The 19,983-nt window shown below is 50.9% G+C and overlaps 1 protein-coding gene across 1 annotated transcript; it reads right to left on the bottom strand.

The window, feature by feature from the left end:
• Positions 1–91: 91 nt before the first annotated feature.
• NRSN2 (neurensin 2) lies at positions 92–6,575 on the bottom strand. The gene is made up of 3 exons (XM_045833302.1): positions 6,499–6,575; positions 3,743–3,937; positions 92–1,929 (listed from the first exon to the last, which is right to left on the bottom strand). Exons 2-3 carry the CDS (start codon positions 3,926–3,928, stop codon positions 1,504–1,506), a joined length of 612 nt encoding a protein of 203 aa, XP_045689258.1. The 5' UTR covers positions 3,929–3,937; positions 6,499–6,575; the 3' UTR covers positions 92–1,503.
• Positions 6,576–19,983: the final 13,408 nt, after the last annotated feature.

The following is a 19,983-nucleotide window of genomic DNA, read 5'->3' as shown; positions in this document are numbered from 1 at the left end:
CCAGCACAGGTGGCAGCCTCCATCCTCCCTCCCCAAGCCCTAGTGGTCAGGAAGAAAAGAAGCAAAGTCAGTATCCACCCCAGCTGTTTATTAAATGGGAAGGTGGGATGGAAGAGGTGCGGAATGGGGACATGGCCTGGGGCACAAGGGCAGTAGGGCCTGCCTGGTAGGAGAGGACCGAGGGGCACCCGCCCGCCCCACCCAAAGAGGCCCCTCAAGGCTGGGGAGACACTGAGCCCGGGGGTAGGGGTGTGGCATGGACAACTCTTTTCCGCCATCTTGGAGCGCCGCCTAGTGGTAGAGAATGAGGATGATGCGTCACCTGTGGGTGATTGTTTCTGGATGGGGGGACTTGGAGGGACAAAGCCATCCTAGGTCTGCTTTCCTAGCTCATAGAGACCATTTAAGTACATGCTCAAAGTATTTTCTGAGCCACTTGGGATCATCAGGCTTCCAGCTAGTTTCCCTGGGCCAAGCCTGGCCCCAGCCCCTGCGGGTCCCGTGAAAGCCAGGAAGGTGCAGGGCCCTGCTTCAGCTGTAGAACAAGAGCTGGCCCAGCCCTGGGAGGGCAGCTCGGATGGTTGGACCGTTAGAGCCTCGTTCCAATACGCCAAAGTTGTGGGTTCCGTCTGTGATCAGGGCACATACAAGAATCAACCAATGAGTGCATAAATAAGTGGAACAGCAAATCAGTGATTCTCTCTCCTTTTCTCTCTCTCTAAAATCAATAAATAAAAATTAAAAAAAAATTGTTTTTAAAGAAGAGCTGGCCTGGGAGAGTCAGCAGATGTGAGTCGCTGTTCCTGCAGACTGCCAGCCTTGGCCAGCCGCCTCATCTGTGCACTGGGGCTAGTGCTAGCCCAAGATGGGGTGGACAGAGGGGCCCGGATGCCAAACTGCATGAAGAAAACATACTCTAGGGGCTAAATGGTTTTGCACCATCCTGGACAGGAAGCCCAGTGAGCATCTTTGACCCGTTCTGAGGCATCCTGGTGCAGCTGACAGAGGGTGGGGGTCGAGGGAGGAGAATGACCCTGCCACCCCACCCATTTTTGCCTATAGAGGGTAACACTTACATTAAGGGAGGATAGGAAAGTCATGGAACTTGAGAATCTGGTCCAAACCCCTTATAACACAGAGGCAGGAATGTGGTTTGAAAGGGTAGGGGTTTTGGCCAAGGTCCCAGACAGAGAGGCGTAAGGACAGGTTGGGGGAGACGCTTCTTGCCCCTGAAGGGACTGGGGAAGGAGGGGTGGCTGGGAAGTTTTGAGTGGACTTGGGGAAGATTGGCATCTAGAATGGGCTGGGGCCCTATCCCCTGGGAATGGGCATGAGGATGTGAGCTCCAGGCTTTCTGACCTGGAGTTGAGCCTTCTGGCAGCGTAGAAAGGAGGGTCCCTGCTGACAGGGAGAAGTTAAGGAGACAATGGGAGGGTGTGGTGTGGTGGGAGGAGGAAGGGTCCAGACCCTGGGCCTGGTGCCTCCTTTGGCCGTGTGGGCAGCTCAGGAGTCCCACTTGGGCTGGATGGTCTGCACAGAGGATTTCCCAAAGGGGCTGGCAGGCGGCGAGAACCAAGCCTGGCCACCGACATCGCGGAAGATGGGAGACAGCTGCTGCTCTGACTCGTCCCCGAAGACCTCCACGTGGCTGTCAGCTTCCGTGTCCAGGGGTTCTGCCTTGCTGTCCTGGCTCAGCCAGCCGGTCATGGCCCAGAACAGGCAGATGGCCAGCAGGATGCCGGCCGCCACGCAGAGCGCTGTGCCTGCCAGGCGGCACGTGCCTAGAGCCTGGTTGTAGTCGGCTGCCCGCTGATCCAGCACCAGGAACTCGCCCTCTCCAATACCCTCCAGCTTCGGGGGCACCGCATAGCCTGTGGTCAGCGCTGCCACACCCAGCAGCAGAAGCAGGGTCCCCGAGGACAGGCTGATCTGGAGAGAGGCAGACAGATTGGGAGGTGGTCAGGGTCAACCCCTCGGCCAAGGGATCACCTTGGGTCCCAACTGGACTTAAAGGTGACCCCTTAATCCACCTGAAGAGATGGGAACCACAGAACACACCTGCTAACTGACACAGGGCCCACACTGATTCTATGTGGAACCTTGGGGCCTCTTGTTTAATTTCCTTCCCAGCCCCCACCTGGCAGGGGATTTCTCCTGCCAGTCTTGAGCCCCCCTCCATCATTATTCGGGCCCTATCTTATCCCTTTGTGCCATCCACCCTCTATCTCTCTGTCTGGTTAAGTCCTACACATCCCTGAGATTGCCCTTAAACCTCACCTCCTCAGGGAAGCCTTCCAGGATACCCCTGAACTGGATTAAGTCACCTGCTTTATACTCCATGCAAATGCTGTGCCCATTCATTCTTCCAGGTGAGTCAGTGCACTCACCTTGGTATATACTAGGGTATGTAGTTTGGTTACTATGTAAGTAATGTTTACCTGCCCACCGGACTGAGAGCTGAGAGAGCTGTGAGAGCAGAGACTGCCCATTTTGGCTAACTAGGTATGTTCCATGCCTAGCACTGAGCTACTACAGAGTAGTAGCTGTGAGAATGTTTGCAGAATAATTAAATGAACCACAGTTAGGAGCTTTTGGAGGACAGGAACCACGCCTTCTTCAATTCTGTGTCCCCAAGAGCCTAGCACATGGCCTGGCTAGAAGACGCTTTAAAAATGTCAAATACGCCCTGGCTGGTGTACTCAATGGATTGAGCACCAGCTGTGAACCAAAGGGTCGCAGTTGCGATTCCCAGTCAGGGCACAGTCCTGGGTTGCAGGCCAGGTCCCCAGTAGGGGGTGCGTGAGAGGCAACCACACATTGATGTTTCTCTTCCTCTCTCCCTCCCTTCCCCTCTCTAAAAACAAATAAATAAAATCTTTTTTTAAAAAAGTCAAATACTCATTGACCTCCTGGAAGTCTTCCCTGATCACCCTAGGGAGCACCGAGAGCATTTCTTCTCCCGGCATCCTCTGCACACTTGGCCTGAGGTTGCGGGCTCACCCTGCACAGTTTATCAAAGAGCCATGCCCACTGCAGGGACTGGGCTCGCTGCCACCTCCACACCTTTACCCACACAGTGCGCCCTAGCTGGCCACTCTCCCAGGCTGATATGAACATCGATTGTTTCTCTCTCATCTTCCACTGCCCTGACAGCAGTACCCCAATAAGTCACTGGAAAGCACAGTAATATTTAAGTGGGATGAACCCCCATCCCTGCCAGTCAGCATAAACTATCCCCCTGGCCACAGAAATTAGTTCAGAGCTGGGCAATGAGCCAATCAGAGGCAATGTAATACTTGCCAGGACTTTCAAAAATAAAAAGCAATGTTTCTTTTCTGAAGGAAATACTTCAGAGTTTCCCTTGGGTGTTGCAGGGTGGAAGACTGAGGGTCAGCAAAGCAGCAGCCGGCTGGGGAACATGTGGGAAGAACCCGAAGCTAACAGGGGCTGCAGGGAGGAAGCCCCGTGGGAAGCCTGAAGACTAAGAGAAACCTTGAGTCCTCAGTGTGAGGGTCTGAACTGCTGAATCAAACCTTGCCCGAAAGCACACAACCTCTGGCCTCTTCTGTAAAATAAGCGATATTTTCCCTTCATTGTGTAAACCCATCTGAGTTGGGTTTTCCATTGCTTGAATGTGCAAGACTCCTAACCGCTGCAGCATTCCTTTTCTTTCTCTCCACTGAGTCCACCTCTTCCTTGAAGCCACAGGAAATCATTAGAGTTGCTCCTCCACCGGCCTTACCTTCCAGCACAGTGAAGGCCAGGGTCGACGGGGACACAGAACAGGAGGCCCCTCAGGGTCATCGCTGAGGGCGGTACCTGCACAGTCCTCATAGAAGAGGTGCAAATAGGAACGGACCCCATACCACTTGCCATCTTCCACGTTGGGGCCCCGGCTACATCCACAGGAACGGTCATAGCTTGGCATCTTGGATTCCTGCAGGGCAGGGAAGGTTCAGCCAACAGAGGGAAGGGTCAGTGAGAGCTGCGCATGGAGACCATTCCAGGCTCCTGAATCTTCGTGTGCCATCCACTTCTGTTTCAGACACTCCACACTCATAGCACAGCCTGGCCTCCCAGAATCCTGGCCTGGCTTTCTCTGGTGTACTGTGAATGGGCCAGTGCACTGAAGTGCTTTGCCCAGTGCCTGGTAATCGTAGGTGTCAGTAAAGGTGTGTGTTTGCTCAGGAGGCCACTCAGTGGCTGGGACGGTGGGCTCTGGAGCCTCGCTATCTGGACTGCAATCCCAGACCCACTACTTCCTGACCATGTGGCCTTAGACAAGTGCTTCCACCTCCTTAAGCCTCAGTTTCCTCATCTGTAAATCAGGGCTAATGATCACACCTTCCTTTGTATAGTTATTGTGTCTTCCGGTGCCAAAAGCAATGGTAGCTGTTGTGATGGTTATTATGATGGTAATTTCTTCATTATTATTTTTATCCTGTACTTTTTGAGTCCCATGTCTGGAGCGAGAGGTCCTCATCTCCATCTCCTCTGAAAATCTCCCTGCCCTTCAGTGTAGCTGTCCTGGCTGATGCTTGTCCAATCAGGCAGAGCTCCCCAAGCTGCAAGGCCTGAAAGGGTCTTTCCCCAGGGCTGCCACTGGAAAGGTGACAACCTCCAAGTCCCAGGGAATCTTGACTCCACAGGAAGTGAAAGTCAGGAGCCCTTGGGATTAGGGGCCCTTAGGGTCAAGGGCGTTAGATTTCTAGAGAAGACTATCTAAGGTCCCCTCTCCTCATGCACGGAACCACAGGTATCAGGAATGAAAGGTACTTGCGTATCCACACACAGGTAGGACTAGAATCAAAGCCGGGGAGTGGGGCGGTGCTGGGGGAGGACTAGGCTCCTGCCCCTCCCACCTCAGTGATGGCCCTCAGACAAAATAAAGGAGTTTACACCGAAGGGGAAGACGAATTTCCAGCCCCCTCTCACTTCCAATCAGATGTGGCCCTCAAACCCTTGCAGAGAGAGACTCACCAGCAACTCCCCCCCCAAACAGAAACATACACAGATGGACACGGGCACACACGCACCACTGAGACACACACCAACACAGACACCCGGAAGAGACACGCCAGACAGCCACACGTATTACACCGCACAGAGACACAGGCAGATAAACACGCACAGCACAGAAAAGTAAACACATACAAACACACATGAACAGACACACGCAGACACACGTAGGCACACGCACAGCCAGTGTTCGTTGGGGTGATTCTTGGAGCCCCCCTGCGATCCACCCATGTCACAGGCGTGCCGTAGCTAACACCTGCCTATAAATCACAGCTCCTCACAGCCCTCCCCTGCAATTCAGGCAAGAAAGAGGAGAAAAAGGAAGAAAGAGAGAAAATTGACAGGGAAAAGGCCGAGACTAAAAGCGGAGGAGAAAAAGGACCAGAGGGCTAGAGAAGGCGGGCGGGGCGGAGCTCCGAGGAGGCGTGGCCAGTGCAGGGACCGCCCCGGGCTGAGGAGCCGAGGAGCAGGGGTGGGAGAATGAATGGGGCCCGCGGAACAGCCGGAGTTAGGGCTGACACCAATAATTTAAGGCCCTACGGAAGACAGCAGGGAAAGGGTTCGGGGATGGCTGGCCTGGGTTAGCTCCTCCCCTGCAACTCACTGTCCTTCCCCAAATATACATAATCACTCAATCCTGCTGGCAAGGAAGAAGGAAGGTGACCTTGACGCTGCCTCCCCCTCGGCCTGGCCCCTCCCCCTCCCCTTCTCCAGTTGCTAGGAGGCGGTCTGGCGGTCGGGAGGGGGGAGGGAGAGGATGCTGAAGACCCCGCGCGAGTACCCGGGACGAGGCTTGCCGCGGGAACACTGGGGAGGTGCCCAGAGGCGGGAGCGGGGAGGAGCTCGTTGGGAAGCGAGCGGGAAGAGGAGGGGGCCCAGCTTCCGAGAGGGGGCACTGCGGCCGAGCAGGCGCTCGGGGGAAGGCGTGCGGGAGGATGACCGGCGCGAGGGCCTGGAGACGGACGGAATCGCGCCTCTTTGCACCGCCTCAGTCAGTTCTCCTTCACTGAGCCCCAGACCCGCCCACTCCAGCGCCCTACACTGCCCAGGCCCGGAGAAGGGGCGCCCTCCTGGGGGCCAGGACGGAGGAATCAGGCCAACTCCCCTGCCCCCCACCACACCAATGTTTCTGACCCAACCTCGGTTCTCTGGTCGACAGTAACTGCGTCCTTTCCCCTAGAGGTAAACTAAGTCGGGGTGGGTGGGGTAATGGCTTTTTAGTAGAGAGGTGGGCGCGGGTCTTGTCCTGAGAAGCCTCCTCGCAGCCTATCATCCCAGGGATGTCTGGGGCGATGGCTGGTGCGATCGCCGCCCCTTGCTACTTCACCGAGAGCCCACCTCCCAAAGCCCGAGGCACCCCAGGGCTCGGGCGCTGCAGTCCTGCCGGAGGGAGGCGGGACGCAGCCTGAGCTGGGGATTCGGGCAGGGGTGGGGGTTCGGGCAGGGGTCGGTCAGCGCGTGGAGCGGGGTTAAGCTCACCTCTCCGCCTGCGGTCTCAGCTGAGCGGGAGCAGGAGCGCGAGCAGAGCAAAAGCCGGTTCGGTCGCGCCTGCGCCGCAGTCGGGAGTGGAAGGGCCCCCCCAAGGAGTAGCTCTGCAGATTGCGGACCCCTGCAGGATCGCGAGCCCTGTCCCCTTCCAGAGTTCCGTTCTCTGTCTGAGTCTCCAGGCCCCCCGCAGAGACCCCACCACCTCCCTGGACCACAGGCCTCATGCAACCCCCTCAAACTCTTCACCCGAATCCCGCAGCACTCCCTCTCACTGAAGACCCTTGCCCTCAGGGAGCCTTCATCTCCTCACTGTACCCTCCGCCCCCCCCCTCCAGGTCTCATTCCCCTCATGGAGCCCTCACCCCAGTATACAAACGTCTATCTCCTCCTGAGCCCCCACCCTCTTCATAGACTTCATCCCCACCTTCTCTCTGAGCCCCCACCCATCACTGAGCCTCACCTATCTCACTGAGTCCCTACAAGAGCCCTTATCTCTTACTGAGGACCCTACCCTCACATTGAATCAGCCATCCTCTCTCCATTCTTTTTTCCTCTTTGAGCCTCTACCCCTTGCTAAGGATCACCGCTCCCCCCGCCCCGCCCCATCATGAGAAGGGAGTTGGGATTGGGGTGGAGGTGTTGGAAAAGAAGATTTTTTTCTTCTCTTTCTTTTTAAGATTTTATTTATTTATTTTTTAGAGAGGGAAGGGAGGGAGAAAGAGAGAGACATCAATGTGTGGTTGCTGGGGGTCATGGCCTGTAACCCAAGCATGTACCCTGACTGGGAATTGAACCTGCAACACTTTGGTTCGAAGCCCGTGCTCAATCCACTGAGCTACGCCAGCCAGGGCTGGAGTAGAAGATTTCTTCCCCTAGGAAGAAGCCGATGAGACAGGCTCCTTTGGTGTCTCTCCCAACCTACCCCTGGTTCTGCCCTGGGCAATGTGTGCCTATGGCCCCTCTTGTTGGAGACTCCTTGTCAGGTGCCTACAACCTTGGTTTTGTCCCACGTTTGCTGTGTGGCCTTGGGAAAGTCAGTGCACCTCTCTGGGCTTCCTCAGGTGCCCCTGCACAAACATGTCTTCACGTCTTGACCATCCATTCTGTCCCTCTTCCTGCTAGGGGCTGGGACATGGGGATGAATGAACTCTGCACATCCTTTTTGTTCATCGTTGTATACCGAGCCTCACATAGGGCTTGGCATTGAGTAGGCAGCTCAATAAATATTTTCCAAACACAGACTAATAATAATATCAAATATACAGAATGGGGCAAAAGTAGATTGACAAATGCTTGTATGGAAAAATATAATTAATAAATAATAATACAAGAATAAGCTCTGTGTTTCATAAACCTACTTTTGCTCCACCCTATGTGATGCTCATTATGTGCAGAGGCTTGTCTAAGTGCTTTATATGTACTACTTACTCGTTTAACAGAGAGAGAGAGAGAGAGAGAGAGAGAGAGAGAGAGAGATGGAGCTCAAACTATAAGCCTTGAGTGGAGAGGCAAGCTACAAGCTATGTGAGATCCTTCAGGGCCTCATAATGAGTTTGGACTTCAACCGAAGAGAAGTGGAGATCCATGGAAAGGTTCTAAAGAGTGCAGGGATGTGATCTAATTTGCACTCAAAAGCTCCCTCTGGCCCTGGCTGGTTTTCTCAGTGCATTGGAGTGTCGTCCAGTACACCAAAATGTTGTGGGTTCAATTCCTGGTCAGGGTGCATACCTTGGGTGCAGGTTTGATCCCCAGCCAGGCCAAGTATGGGAGGTAACCAATCAATCTTTCTCTCTTTCTCTCTCTCCCTTCCTTCCTCTCTCTCTAAAAACCAAAAAAAAAAAAATATCCCTGGGTGAGGATTTAAAAAATAAGAATAAGAAGATCCCTCTGGTTGCTGATCCCTTCGGGGAACAGGATAGAAAGCTCAAGAGTGGCAGCAGAGAGACCAGCAAGGAGACTCCTGTCCAGAGATGATGATGCCTTGCCCAGTGAGCTTGCAGAGAAGTGGATTCAAGAGATGTTAAGGGCTAAAATGAACTAAAGAGATGGCAACACATTGGAGACAACCTGTGATCATGTAAAACACGGCTGCAAATTCTTTAGCACTTGTCTTCTGGAGTGCCCTCTCTGTGTGTCTTGAGTGAGCTGACGACTGCTTCAACCACTAGAGTGTGGTGGGCACTATGCCCCGACTGCCAAGGCTAAGACACGGGAGGGTGTGCACTTCCCAGGGAGCTCCAGCTCTTGGAGGCCCTAGGCTTTATGCAAGAAATCTGTCTACCGGGAGGCTGCTGTGGGGTGAGGAAGCCAATGCCACGTGGAGGGCCCACATGAAGGCACCACAGTCTCAGCTGCACTCGGCCTTTGAGTCATCCTAGTTCAGTCATCAGACAAGCGAATGAAGAAGCAACTAGATGATTTCAGCACACTGCCATTTGAATCAGCTGCAGTTCTGATGATATCAGAAAGGGGATGGGTGGGGCTCTGGAGGGGTGAGGTTAAAGTCACGGGAAGATGGGCTAGGCTTGAGCGAGTACAGAAGAATCCAGTGTCCTCTGCTCCGTAACAAACTAGCTGAATCCTGGGGTGGGAAGAGACAGAGGGTGCTGGTTGTGAGCTGAACTCTGGAGTCAAACAGATTCAGGTTGGAATCTCGGTTCTGCCACTTGCTACTTGCGTGATGCAGCTGCTCTGAGCCTCAGTCTCCCTGACTGTGAAGTAGAGGTAGTATTAGTGGTTGCCTCTCAGAGGGTTAGAAAGACTGAAATGAGATGTTCCTCTAAGACACCTAGCAAAGTACCTGGAACATGTTGTTACTACTATTCATGTTACATTAGTTTATGGGTGGGAAGTTGAGCGACGTGACACCTGATAAATTGAATGCTCTTGAGAGAAACAAGACCCATTATCTATAAAGAAAGAGAAAGGTTTTAGTTTAACAGGAGGCCTGAAAAGGGCAGTGAAGCAGACACAAAGGCCACATTTGGTGTGATTATATACAGGAAAGATCCAGTCAGAAAATCCGTAGAGGTAGAAAACAGATGAATGGTTCTAGCAGCTGGGGGAAGGGGAGAATGGGGAGTCCTGCCCGAATGGACTTTTTTAGGGTGATAAGAATATTCTAGAACTACATAGTGGTGTTAGTTGGCCAACATTGTGAATAAACTTAATTTCACTAATGATAAGTTTTATGTTATGTATATCTTACCACACTTTCTTAGAAAAGGTGGAGAAGATCCAGAACAATCGGTAATAATGATGACAGCAGCAATAAATATGTTATTGAGTATTTACTCAATAACTGGATATGCGCCTGGATAATTTATCTTCTCAATAACCTTGTGAGACAGAAGCTGTGATAATTCCAATTTTACAGATGATCAACCCTGGGTTTGGGGAGGGTGCGTCACTCGCCTGAGGTCATTCAGTCACAACGTGGCAGACTCTGAACTGGCTCTGATGCCTCTGAGGCCATGATCTGTGGAGACGGGGCCCACATGGCTGTCACTTTCTTCGGCAGTGTCAGGAGAAACGGGAATGAAGAAGACCGCTGATGCCCCAGCTCCTGGGTCAAGTGAGGTTCTCCTGGACGGGGCGGGGGTGGGTGCAGAAGGAGGGAGTGATAGGGATGCAGAGAGCAGGGGAGAGGGCAAATCCCACAGTGAACCGCAGGAGGATCCTGGCTCGGGGAGGAAGGGTGCCAAGGCAGCCCAGGAGAGGAGCAGATGGGTCTAGAGAAGATGCAGGGATTCTAGACTGAGGAGCTCAAGGAAGTCCAAAACAAACAAACAAACAAACAGCTGGATGGGAAGGAAGAGAGCCTGGAGTCAGAGTGTGGGACCCTGTAGTTCAAGGTTTTAGATGTAGTACTTGTAACAGATGAGAAGGTCTAAGCCAGCGCCATCCAATAGGAGTTTCTGCAAAGATGGGGATGTTCTACATCTGTGCTGCCTCCACGGGAGCCACTGGCCACGTTTGGCTCTGAAGCCTTTGAAATGTGGCTAGTATGAGTAAGAACCTAAACTCTAAATCGTATTTAATTTTAATTACTTTAAATTTAAGTTCAGCCCAGTGCAGTTAGTAGCCACTATATTGGACAGTCCAGGGTCAGGGGGACAAGCCTCGCTGTCGGGGCCCTGCTTTGGACCTGCAGACTGCCATCTCAGACCCCCGTCCCTCCCCATCACTCACTCAGTGCTTTCACCTGCCCTGAGCCGTCTCTTCTCCACACTGCAGACACAGCGATCCTTTAAAGCGTGAGTCGATTCTCTCCTCTCTGTCCCCTGCTCAGAGGCCTCTGATGACACCTCAATTCAGGGTAAAAGGAAAAGGTGTTGTGGATTAAAGATGGCCACAGACTCTTGGTCCCCCTGCCCTTCCAGAGGTGGAACTGACTCCTCCTCCCCTGGAATCTGAACTGGCTGGCAACCGCTTTAACCAATGGACTGTGGTGAAAGTAGTGATGCTGTGCCAGCTCTGGACAAGGCTTTCAAGAGGACTGGCTTTCTCTTCCCCCTCCTGGAACACTCATCTGTGGATCGCTCCCTCTTGGACCCCAGTCCCCATCCTGAAGGGGCCCAAGCCACGTGGAGGTGCTCCAGTTGACGGCCGCAGCCAAACTTCCAGCCCATGGCTAGGACCTGCTGATGCGTCGGACATGTGAGTGAGTCATCCTGGATGCTGCTGCCCACTTGAGCCCTCAGATGACGTCACACGAGCAGAAGAACCATGCCAGTGATTCTGTAAACCCACCGAATCTTGAGACATAATAAAGTGATGTTTTAAGCTACAAAATTGTGAGATGATCTTGCAACAACAGATAGCTCCAACTAGTCCTTACTATGGCCTATAATTGCACCTCCCCCAGAACCTTACTTGCCTCCTCATCTCATCTTCTCTCACTCCCTCCCTCACTGTTCTCTAGCCATGCTGGCCTCCGTGGTGTTCCCGGCATGGGCCGAGCACATCCGGCAAACTCCTACCTCAAGGCTCGGAGCCTCTGCACTTGTTCGTTTCTGTCTCGTGCTCTCAGCTGGGGCTGAGGGCCAGGGGCCTCCTCTGAGCGGGTCTCCACAGTTTATGGGGCTTCCTTGTAGCCCGGTGGCTGGTTCCCAAGGACGAGTATCCCAGGGAAGGGGAGATGAGAGCCATACACTTCTTAAAGCCAGAGTCTGCAAACTGGCACAGTGTCATTTCTACCCTATTCTGTTGGTCCCAGAGGTCAGATTCAAGGGGCAAAAATATGCCCCCAACTCTCTGTAGAAGCAATGTCAAATAATTTGAGGGCTATGTTTTAGAAAAGCTAGGGCATTGCAGAGCTGGTGTGTGACCCTCCAGTTTTCTTCTCTCCTGCCACAACGCTTGCAGAGACTGCGTGTTGGCACAGTCGTGTCAGAGAAGTCGGTAGTGTCAGTGACGGAAGTGGGCTGGGTTGCTGAGCCTGTGAGGGGAGGACAGCTGCTCTGGAGAGTCACAGCATTGGAATATGTTTCAGTATGAAATAGGCCTTTAGCCCTGGCTGCTGTGGCTCAGTGGATTGAACACAGGCCTGCGAACCAAAAGGTCGTCGGTTCAATTCCCAGTCAGGACACATATCTGGGTTGTGGGCCAGGTACCCAGTCAGAGGTGCATGAGAGGCAACCACACACTGATGTTTCTCTCCCTCTCTTTCTCCTTCTCTTCCCCTCTCTCTAAAAGTAAATAAATAAAATATGTTTCTAAAAAAAGAAATAAACCTTTACTGTGCCGGTCCACTGATATTTCCCATTGTGTGTTAACTGGGTCACAATCCAGCCTATCTTGACTCACAAAGAAATTGGTACCAGAAGTAGGTTTTTTGGGTTACTTATGTAACCAAAACTAAAATAGGTGGCAACACCTTAGTGGCTGGCACAGCGGGAAAGAGGGCGGGCAATCCGTGTTATGCAAAGGGAAAACGTTCAGTAAAACCTTCACTGCAGTAACTTGGGAAGCAGGCTGTAAAGGCACCTTGGATAGCATTTGTCCAAATGTTGAAGAGAGAGATGGACTCCGGAAGGAACTGGCTCGTTCGCCAACAGAAATAAAAGGAAACGGAGTTCAGAAGTTTAGGTCCTCGCAGATGTGGCACAGTCTAATGCTTCTTGAGCCCAGATAGAAAGAAATGAGCTTTTCAAAGGTGCTGAGCACAGTAAAACCAATGAATTCTTAAAACATTCCAAGGCAAAGATTAGGTTAAGGCAGCGGTTTCCAACCATCACGCTGCAGGAGTTTTTAAAACATGCAATACCTGAGTATTTAGTGGGGCAGAGGTGGGGGGCACTGCCCTCTTTTTCCCTTAGATTGTCAAATAAAAAATGACAACAGCCAACACAACAATAGCCATCCGGTGTGAATGAATCAAAATTATACCTACTTTTTTTTTATCAGGTTGGCAAAAATATATTTTCCGGTGTGCCATAAATTTCAGTAGTTAGTTTATGTGCGCCATGAGATGAAAACGGTTGAGAGTCTCTGGGTTAAGAATATGGCCTTCACACTCATTGGAAAAACTTCTCAATTGATTGGAGTACCTCAGGCTAAATAAAGTTGATTAAAATAGGAGATTGGATTTTTAAAGCTATTGGATGGAAAATACACTCAGATGGGTAAGATGATTCAGGGCTGAGATTATCTTAAGGGTGTGGCTTCACCACCTGTTACTCCCGAGAGCTGCCATCACCGGAAGAGACCTCGTAGGGTAAGAAGGCAAAGAAACAACGCAAGCCTGCGCTCTCTGTCCTGAAACATACTATGGGTGTGGTTTTGGTGCACGGCACTGGCTGGAGTCAAAGAGATAGGATGACTAAATTTTTGAGGGAACTCTGCTGCCAAAAAAAATCACAAGCCTGGGATAAAAAGCCCATGATGGTTTGAATTGCAAAATGATCCGGGTACCTACGCCTGTTGTCACGGCCACTGTAAAAAACAACAGCAACAGAAAATATACAAGTGTTGGTGAGGATGTGGAGACATGGGAACCCTGGCATCATGTTGGTGAGACAACGGTGTAGCTGCTATGGGAAACACTATGGAAGTTCCCTGAAAAATGAAAAAATAGAATTACCAAATGATCCGGCAGTTCCACTTAAAAGAACTAAAAGCAGGGTATCTGGAAGAGGTATGTGTACGCCAAGTTTACAGCAGCATTATTCACAGCGGTTAATGTGGAAGCGACCAAGTGTCCATTTATGGATGAATGGTTAAACGAAACATAATATATACATATGGTGAAATATTGTTTAGCCTTAAAAAGGAAGGCAATTCTTATTTTTAATTTTGTTATTTTTAAAATATTTTATTTATATATATTTTAGAGAGGGGGAAGGGAGGGAGAGAGGGAGAGAAATATCAATGTGTGGTTGCTTCTCAAACGACCCCCAAGCAGGGGCCCAGCCACAACCCAGGCATGTGCCCACCCTGGGAATCGAACTGGCTATTCTTTGGTTTGTAGACCAGCACTCAGTTCACTGAGCCACATTAGCCAGGGCAGGAAGGAAATTCTGACACATGCTATAACATGGATGTACCCTGAGAACATTATGTGAAGTGAAGTAATATAGTCACAAAAAGACAAGTAATGTAAATTCTGCTTATATGAGGTACCTAGAGTAGTCAAATCAGAGAGAGAAAGTAGAATGATTTTTGCCAGGGCCTGCGGGCAGGGGGAAGGAGGAGTTATTTGATGGGTGTAGTGTTCCAGTTCTGTAAGATGAATAGAGTTCTGCAGATGGATGGTGGTGGTGGTTGCTCAACAATGGGACTGCTTAATGCCACTGATTCATACACCTAAAAGTGGTTAAGATGGTAAAGTTTATGTTATGTGTATCTACCACAATTCTTTTTAAGTATCAAAGTGTTAGAAGAAGGAGGAGGAAGAGGAGGGGGAGGAGATCATCCCAGGGTTCCCAAAGTCTGCAGGCAGGAAACGGAAGGAAAATGCTGTGGGCCACCCCAGAATGCCAGGCAGCCCTGGGTCTGGTTGCCCTCCAGTCCGTCCCTTGCTCTTGCCCTGCCCAGGCTGCGTTTCCCAGCCACCCCTGTCAGCTGGCATGCAGCTGAGCTCAGCCGAAAGGGAAAGGCAGGACCAGAGACTGGCAGGAGCAAGGGAGAAGCCCCATTTTTTCTGCTCTGTCTCCTCTGCTTCTCTAGCCCACTCCGACTGATACGACCACCCCATCTGAAACAGTGGCCCCTTCTCACGCTTCAACCCCATCACCACATGGCATTATTATTGTATCTATTTAAGTGTTGATTTATTGTGTGTTTCCATCCGCTAGAGTGTGAACTCCATGAAGGCAGGGACTGTCTGTTTTGCTCACTGCAGAATTCCCAATCCTTAAGACATTGCCCGGCTCAGAGTAGGCACTCAGTAAACATTTGTTGAAAGAGTGACTAAATCCCATTACTGGGAATATATCCGAAGAAACCCAAAACACTAATTTGAAAGAACAGAAGCACCTCTATATTCATTGCAGTGTTATTTACAATCGCCAAGATATGAAAGTAACCCAAGTGTCCATCAGTAGATGAGTAGATAAAATAACTATGGGACAGTCACACAATGGAATACTATGTGTCCATAAAAAAAGTAAACTTTTACCCTTTGCGACAGCATGGATGGACATTGAGAACAGTATGCTGAGTGAAATAAGCCAGCCAGAAGAAAACAAATATCATATGATTTCACTCATATGGGGAATCTAATGAACAAATTGAACTAACAAGCAAAAGAGAGGCAGACTCATAGATAGAGAGCAGATGACAGCTATGGGGGGTGGGGAGTTGGGGGGTAGGGGGATCTGGCAAAAAGGATAAAGGGCTCATGGGCATGGACAACAGTGTGGTGGCGATTGCCGGGGGGTGAGGGTTAAGGGGGGTTAATGGTGATGAAAAAAATATAATAAAAAAGTGAATCAATTTAGCAGTCAGATAAAACACAGACATGAGAAGGGAGAAAGCCTTCAGGAGCGCCTGACAGGTATCCGTAATCTGCATTACAAACAGAGAGGCCAGGAAGCTTCTCTAAGTCACACAGCAAACCCTCCAGTGACTTCAAACTCGGGTCTCTTTCCATTCTGGGTTGGTATCCAGGTCTCTAAAGAGATCCTTGGTGGGAGATTGCTTTTTAAGATAGAAGAAGCAGAACTTGACATTCATTTAGTTAACAGGAAATCCTGTTGCTAAGAGACCTCTGAGGATTGGGGAGAGGGTTAGAATCTATTGCTAGGCAACCTGGAAGAAGCCAGCCAGGCAGGTTTGGCTATAAGCACCTTTCTCCCACCTTTTCATAGGCTCCTGCAACGCCAGGCGGGGCGTATTCTTACTGCCCTCTAGTCCAACCACCTCACTGAACAGAGGGGGGCACTGAGGCATCAAAAGGTCCTGAGATTAGCCCAAAGTTGCTCCAACTTCTGAAAAAGAACAAAGACAAAAGGCATGGGAGGCCACTGTCATGAGTGGCCTGGCATGGCTGAGGCAGTTCCAGGGCGGACCTGGTAGCTGAAAAAGAGCATAAAACAATAAAGGAGTCCATTGCAAAAGGCCTTGAATGCGAGGTCGAGAGCTTTGACTTTATTGTGGATATAGTGCAGAGCCGCTGAGAGGTTTTCCATAGTGGTCAGACTGCTGTTTCCAGAAGACCTCGTGGGCTGCAGTGTGGAGACTTGGGAGAAAGTCCAGCTGCCTCCAAGGCCCTTCACGCCCTTGCCAGTCTGCTCCTCTCGCCCACCACACTTCCAGCCACAGCTGATTCCTCTCCACATCAGCCTCCCGAGCCTTTCCGCTCGCCTTTACTGGCGTCTGAAAGCTCCGTCCTGTTGTTCTAGTTAAAATTGCTGTCCCCCAACTCAGACGTGTGAATAACCACCATTTCATTAGGCTCACGGACACTACGGGTCAGGAATTCAGACAGGGCAAGAGGAGGTGGCTTGTCTCTGCTCCGTGAGGGCTGGATCTCGGCTGGGAGGGCACTGTGAGAACTGGAGTGACTTGAATGGCGGGGCCGGAATCCCCTGGAGGCTCCTTTGCCTACACGTCTGGCCCCAGCAGGTGCCTGCATGCCCGGAGCACCTACCCGTAGTCTCTCCGTGTGTTCTGAGCTCTTCACCACGTGATGGTCTTAGGGCTGTTGGACTTCTTACCTGGTGGTTCAGCATGGCCTAACCTTGGAACCGCACAGCGTCAATCTGCTGTATCCTATCAGTTACAAGTGGATCACAAAGGCCAGCCCCGATTCAAGGGGAAGGATATTTATGGAAGCAATGTCAAAGAACTGGAAGCCATGTTCTACAACCACAACCACCTACTGAGGTCTCACAGCTTAAAATCACCACCTTCTGGAGGGCACCCTGCCCCAAGCCCGGACTGAGTGCCTCCTCTGTGTTCCCAGCCCTGCTGCTCATCTCCATCAGTGCGTTTCTACCTGTGTTTATGTATCTCTCTCCTTCTCAGATCTGTGGACTCAGTGGGAACGGAGCATGTCTGTCCTTTTCACCTTTGTCTGCCCAGGGTCTGGCATTAGCAAACCCTTAATAAATAAGGGTTTTTTCTGTTGAATGGGTGAGTGAATGAGACATTGAATAACCTAAGGTATGGAGTCTTCCTCATGAAGCTCACATATTCATGAGAAATATAGATAAAAATAAAAACTGTGTGTGCCAAATACTATTAAGAAAAATCAAACAGCCCTGGCTGGTATGGCTAAGAGGGTTGAGTGCCAGCCTACAAACAGAAGGGTCACCAGTTTGATTCCCCGTCAGGGCACATGCCTGGGTTGTGGGCCCGGTCCCCAGTTGGAGGTGAGCAAGAGGCAACTGATTGTTGTGTCTCTCACACATCAATGTTTCGCTCCTTCTCTTTCTTCTTCCCTCCCCCCCTCTCTAAAAATAAGTAAAATCTTAAAAAAATAAAAACACATAAATAAAAATAAAGCAAAGGAGATAGTATAAGGGGGGTGGTGGTGATACTTTATGTAAACAGCTGGGGAAGGCCTTTCTGAGGTAATGACATTGGAGCTGGGACGTGGGGGAGTAAATATCTGGGAGACGAGCATGTCAATCAGGGTGAATAGCATGTGCAAAGGGCCTGAGGTGGCTGTGTGCTTAGCAGCTTTGAGGAACAGCAAGGGAGTCAGGATGGCTAGAGCATGGCAAGCAAAGGAAAAGCCGTTGGAGGTGGGTACCCAGGTGAGCCTCAGCCTTTGTTTGGCTTTGAGTCTGAACGAGATGGAGACCCCTGGAGAGTTCTGAGCAGGGGGTGGAAGTCACAGTCTGATTTATAGATGAACCAGACCCCTCTAGCCGATGTGTGGGCGATTTAAGACTGTGAGTAGGGCGAAGGAGAAAGGAGTCTAACTTGATTGGGAGTAAAAAGGAGAAAACTGTATATGACCAATGATTAATAATAAAAAAAATAATAATAAAAAAATAAAAAATAAAAAAAATAAAAAAAAAAAAAGAGAAAGGAGTCTAGTGAAGAGATTGGTACAGGATCCAGGCAAGAGATGATGGGGGCCATGCCCAGCAGAGTGGCCCCAAAAGAGGTGAGAAGTGACAGAACACGGGACACATTTTGAAGGCAGAGCCAAGGAATCTGAAGCTGTGGAAGAAAGAGGAGCCAAAATGACAAGAGAGGTTTTGGGCTTTTTACTGGTATGGAAGATGTAGGTGAGGTAAGGGAGCAGGCTTGGGGGCTTTGTGGAAACAAGACTTCATCTTTAGACACACCAGGTTTGGGATGCCAATTAGATATCCCAGTGGACATGACAAGAAGGCAGCTAGACATACAAGTCTGGCAATGTTGGAATGGAGCTATAGGCCTGAGAATCCACAGTTAGGATAAGTGGAATTCTTCTTTTTTTAATTGTATTTATTTTATTTTTAGAGAGATGGAGGGAGGGAGAAAGAGAGGGAGAGAAACATCAACGTGTGGTTGTCTCTCAGGCGTCTCCTACTGGGGACCTGGCCTGCAACCCAGGCATGTGCCCTGACTGGGAATTGAAACTGCAACCCTTTGGTTCGCACGTAGGCGGGCACTCAATCCACTGAGCCACACCAGCCAGGGCAGATAAACAGAATTCCTAACATTGCTCCCAAGGTTACCACCTCCTGGCGTGCCTGCTGGACATAAGCCCTCCCCATTGTGAGCAAGACCAGTGAGCATAATGGATGGCACTCCTGTGATTAGGTTACATTATATGGCAAAGGTGAAGGGATTTTTCAGGTATGGCCCAGGTCCCAAATTAGTTGAATTTTAGTTAATCTAAAAGGAGATTTTTCTGGGTGGACCCGATTGAGTCAAGCACGTCCTTTAAAAGAGAGCTTTGCTTGAGTCAAAAGACCGGAAGCTGAGCGTCTCCTGCTGGCCTTGACAAAATAAGCTGCCACGCAGTGAGATGGCCTCTGAAGAAAGAAACCGTGAGCAGCTGGCTCCGAGGAACCAAGCATGGCACCAGGTGACGGCCAGGGAGAAGGCAGGAACCCTGTCCTTAACCACAGGAACTGAATTCTGCCCACCGCCGTGTTAACTGGGAAACAGGTGCTGGGCTCCAGAGAGGAATGCAGCCCAGCCAACACCTGGACTGCAGCCTTGTGAGACCCGGAGCAGAGAGCCCAGCAAAGGCACACCTGGACTCCTGTGAAATAATACACACAGGCTGTTTTAAGCTGCTGAGTTTCTGGCAATTTGTTATGCAGCAACAGATAATCAACACATTAGTGTGGAAGCGTCTTTAAATTCCTGGAACCAAGATGGCTCAAATAACCCAGGCAAGGGACCTGCCTGAGGGCTAAACCAGACTGCAGGAATGCTGCGGGACACACCCGACCCCAGCCCCAACTGCTTCCTACTCCTTTCGGCCACTAGGTGTCCCCAGAGTCCACATAAACAGATCTCCCCACCTTTCTCAGGTCAGAATCCATTTCCTTCTGAAATGGAAGGAACCAAATAGTAAATGGTGTCTCTTCTATTCCTGTTCCACCTCCTCCACTTTACATACAAGGAAACGAAGGCCTGCGAGAGGGAAGGGCCTGGCCCCAAAGTCCCCCAGCGCTCTAGCACTGGAAACCGCCAGGCACTCTACCCTCCCCTGTCCCTGCCCTGCCTCCACCCTGGGGATTCATCCTGAAGGGCAAACGGGCTGATGCTGGCTCTGAAGATTTACCAGGAAAGGGCTGCGAAGGAGAATGACATCAGCAGAGGGCTCTGGAGTGCCCTGGGGGATGAAGCTGGCGTCTGTGATGTCTACTGGGAAGGGTACAACCTCCAGTTTGGGGCAGTGTTGGTGGTGAATGGAAGAGGCTCCTCCTGACACCCCCTCAGAAGCAACTCCTGGGGGCGGGGGGCGGCAATCAGAGGTGCCGAGTTATGGGTTATGGTTGCTGAGCCGTGAGCCACGCCCTTGGTCTAGCACCTGAACCTTCCATTGCAGACTGGGTTCTCCAGAAGCAGACACAGAGA

The sequence above is a fragment of the Phyllostomus hastatus genome, unplaced genomic scaffold (assembly GCF_019186645.2).
Source record: "Phyllostomus hastatus isolate PE091 unplaced genomic scaffold, TTU_PhHast_1.1 phas_contig_17, whole genome shotgun sequence".
Taxonomy (NCBI): Eukaryota; Metazoa; Chordata; class Mammalia; order Chiroptera; family Phyllostomidae; genus Phyllostomus; species Phyllostomus hastatus.
Note: the sequence above shows the minus strand (reverse complement) of the source record. Positions and strands in the feature narration are given on the sequence as shown.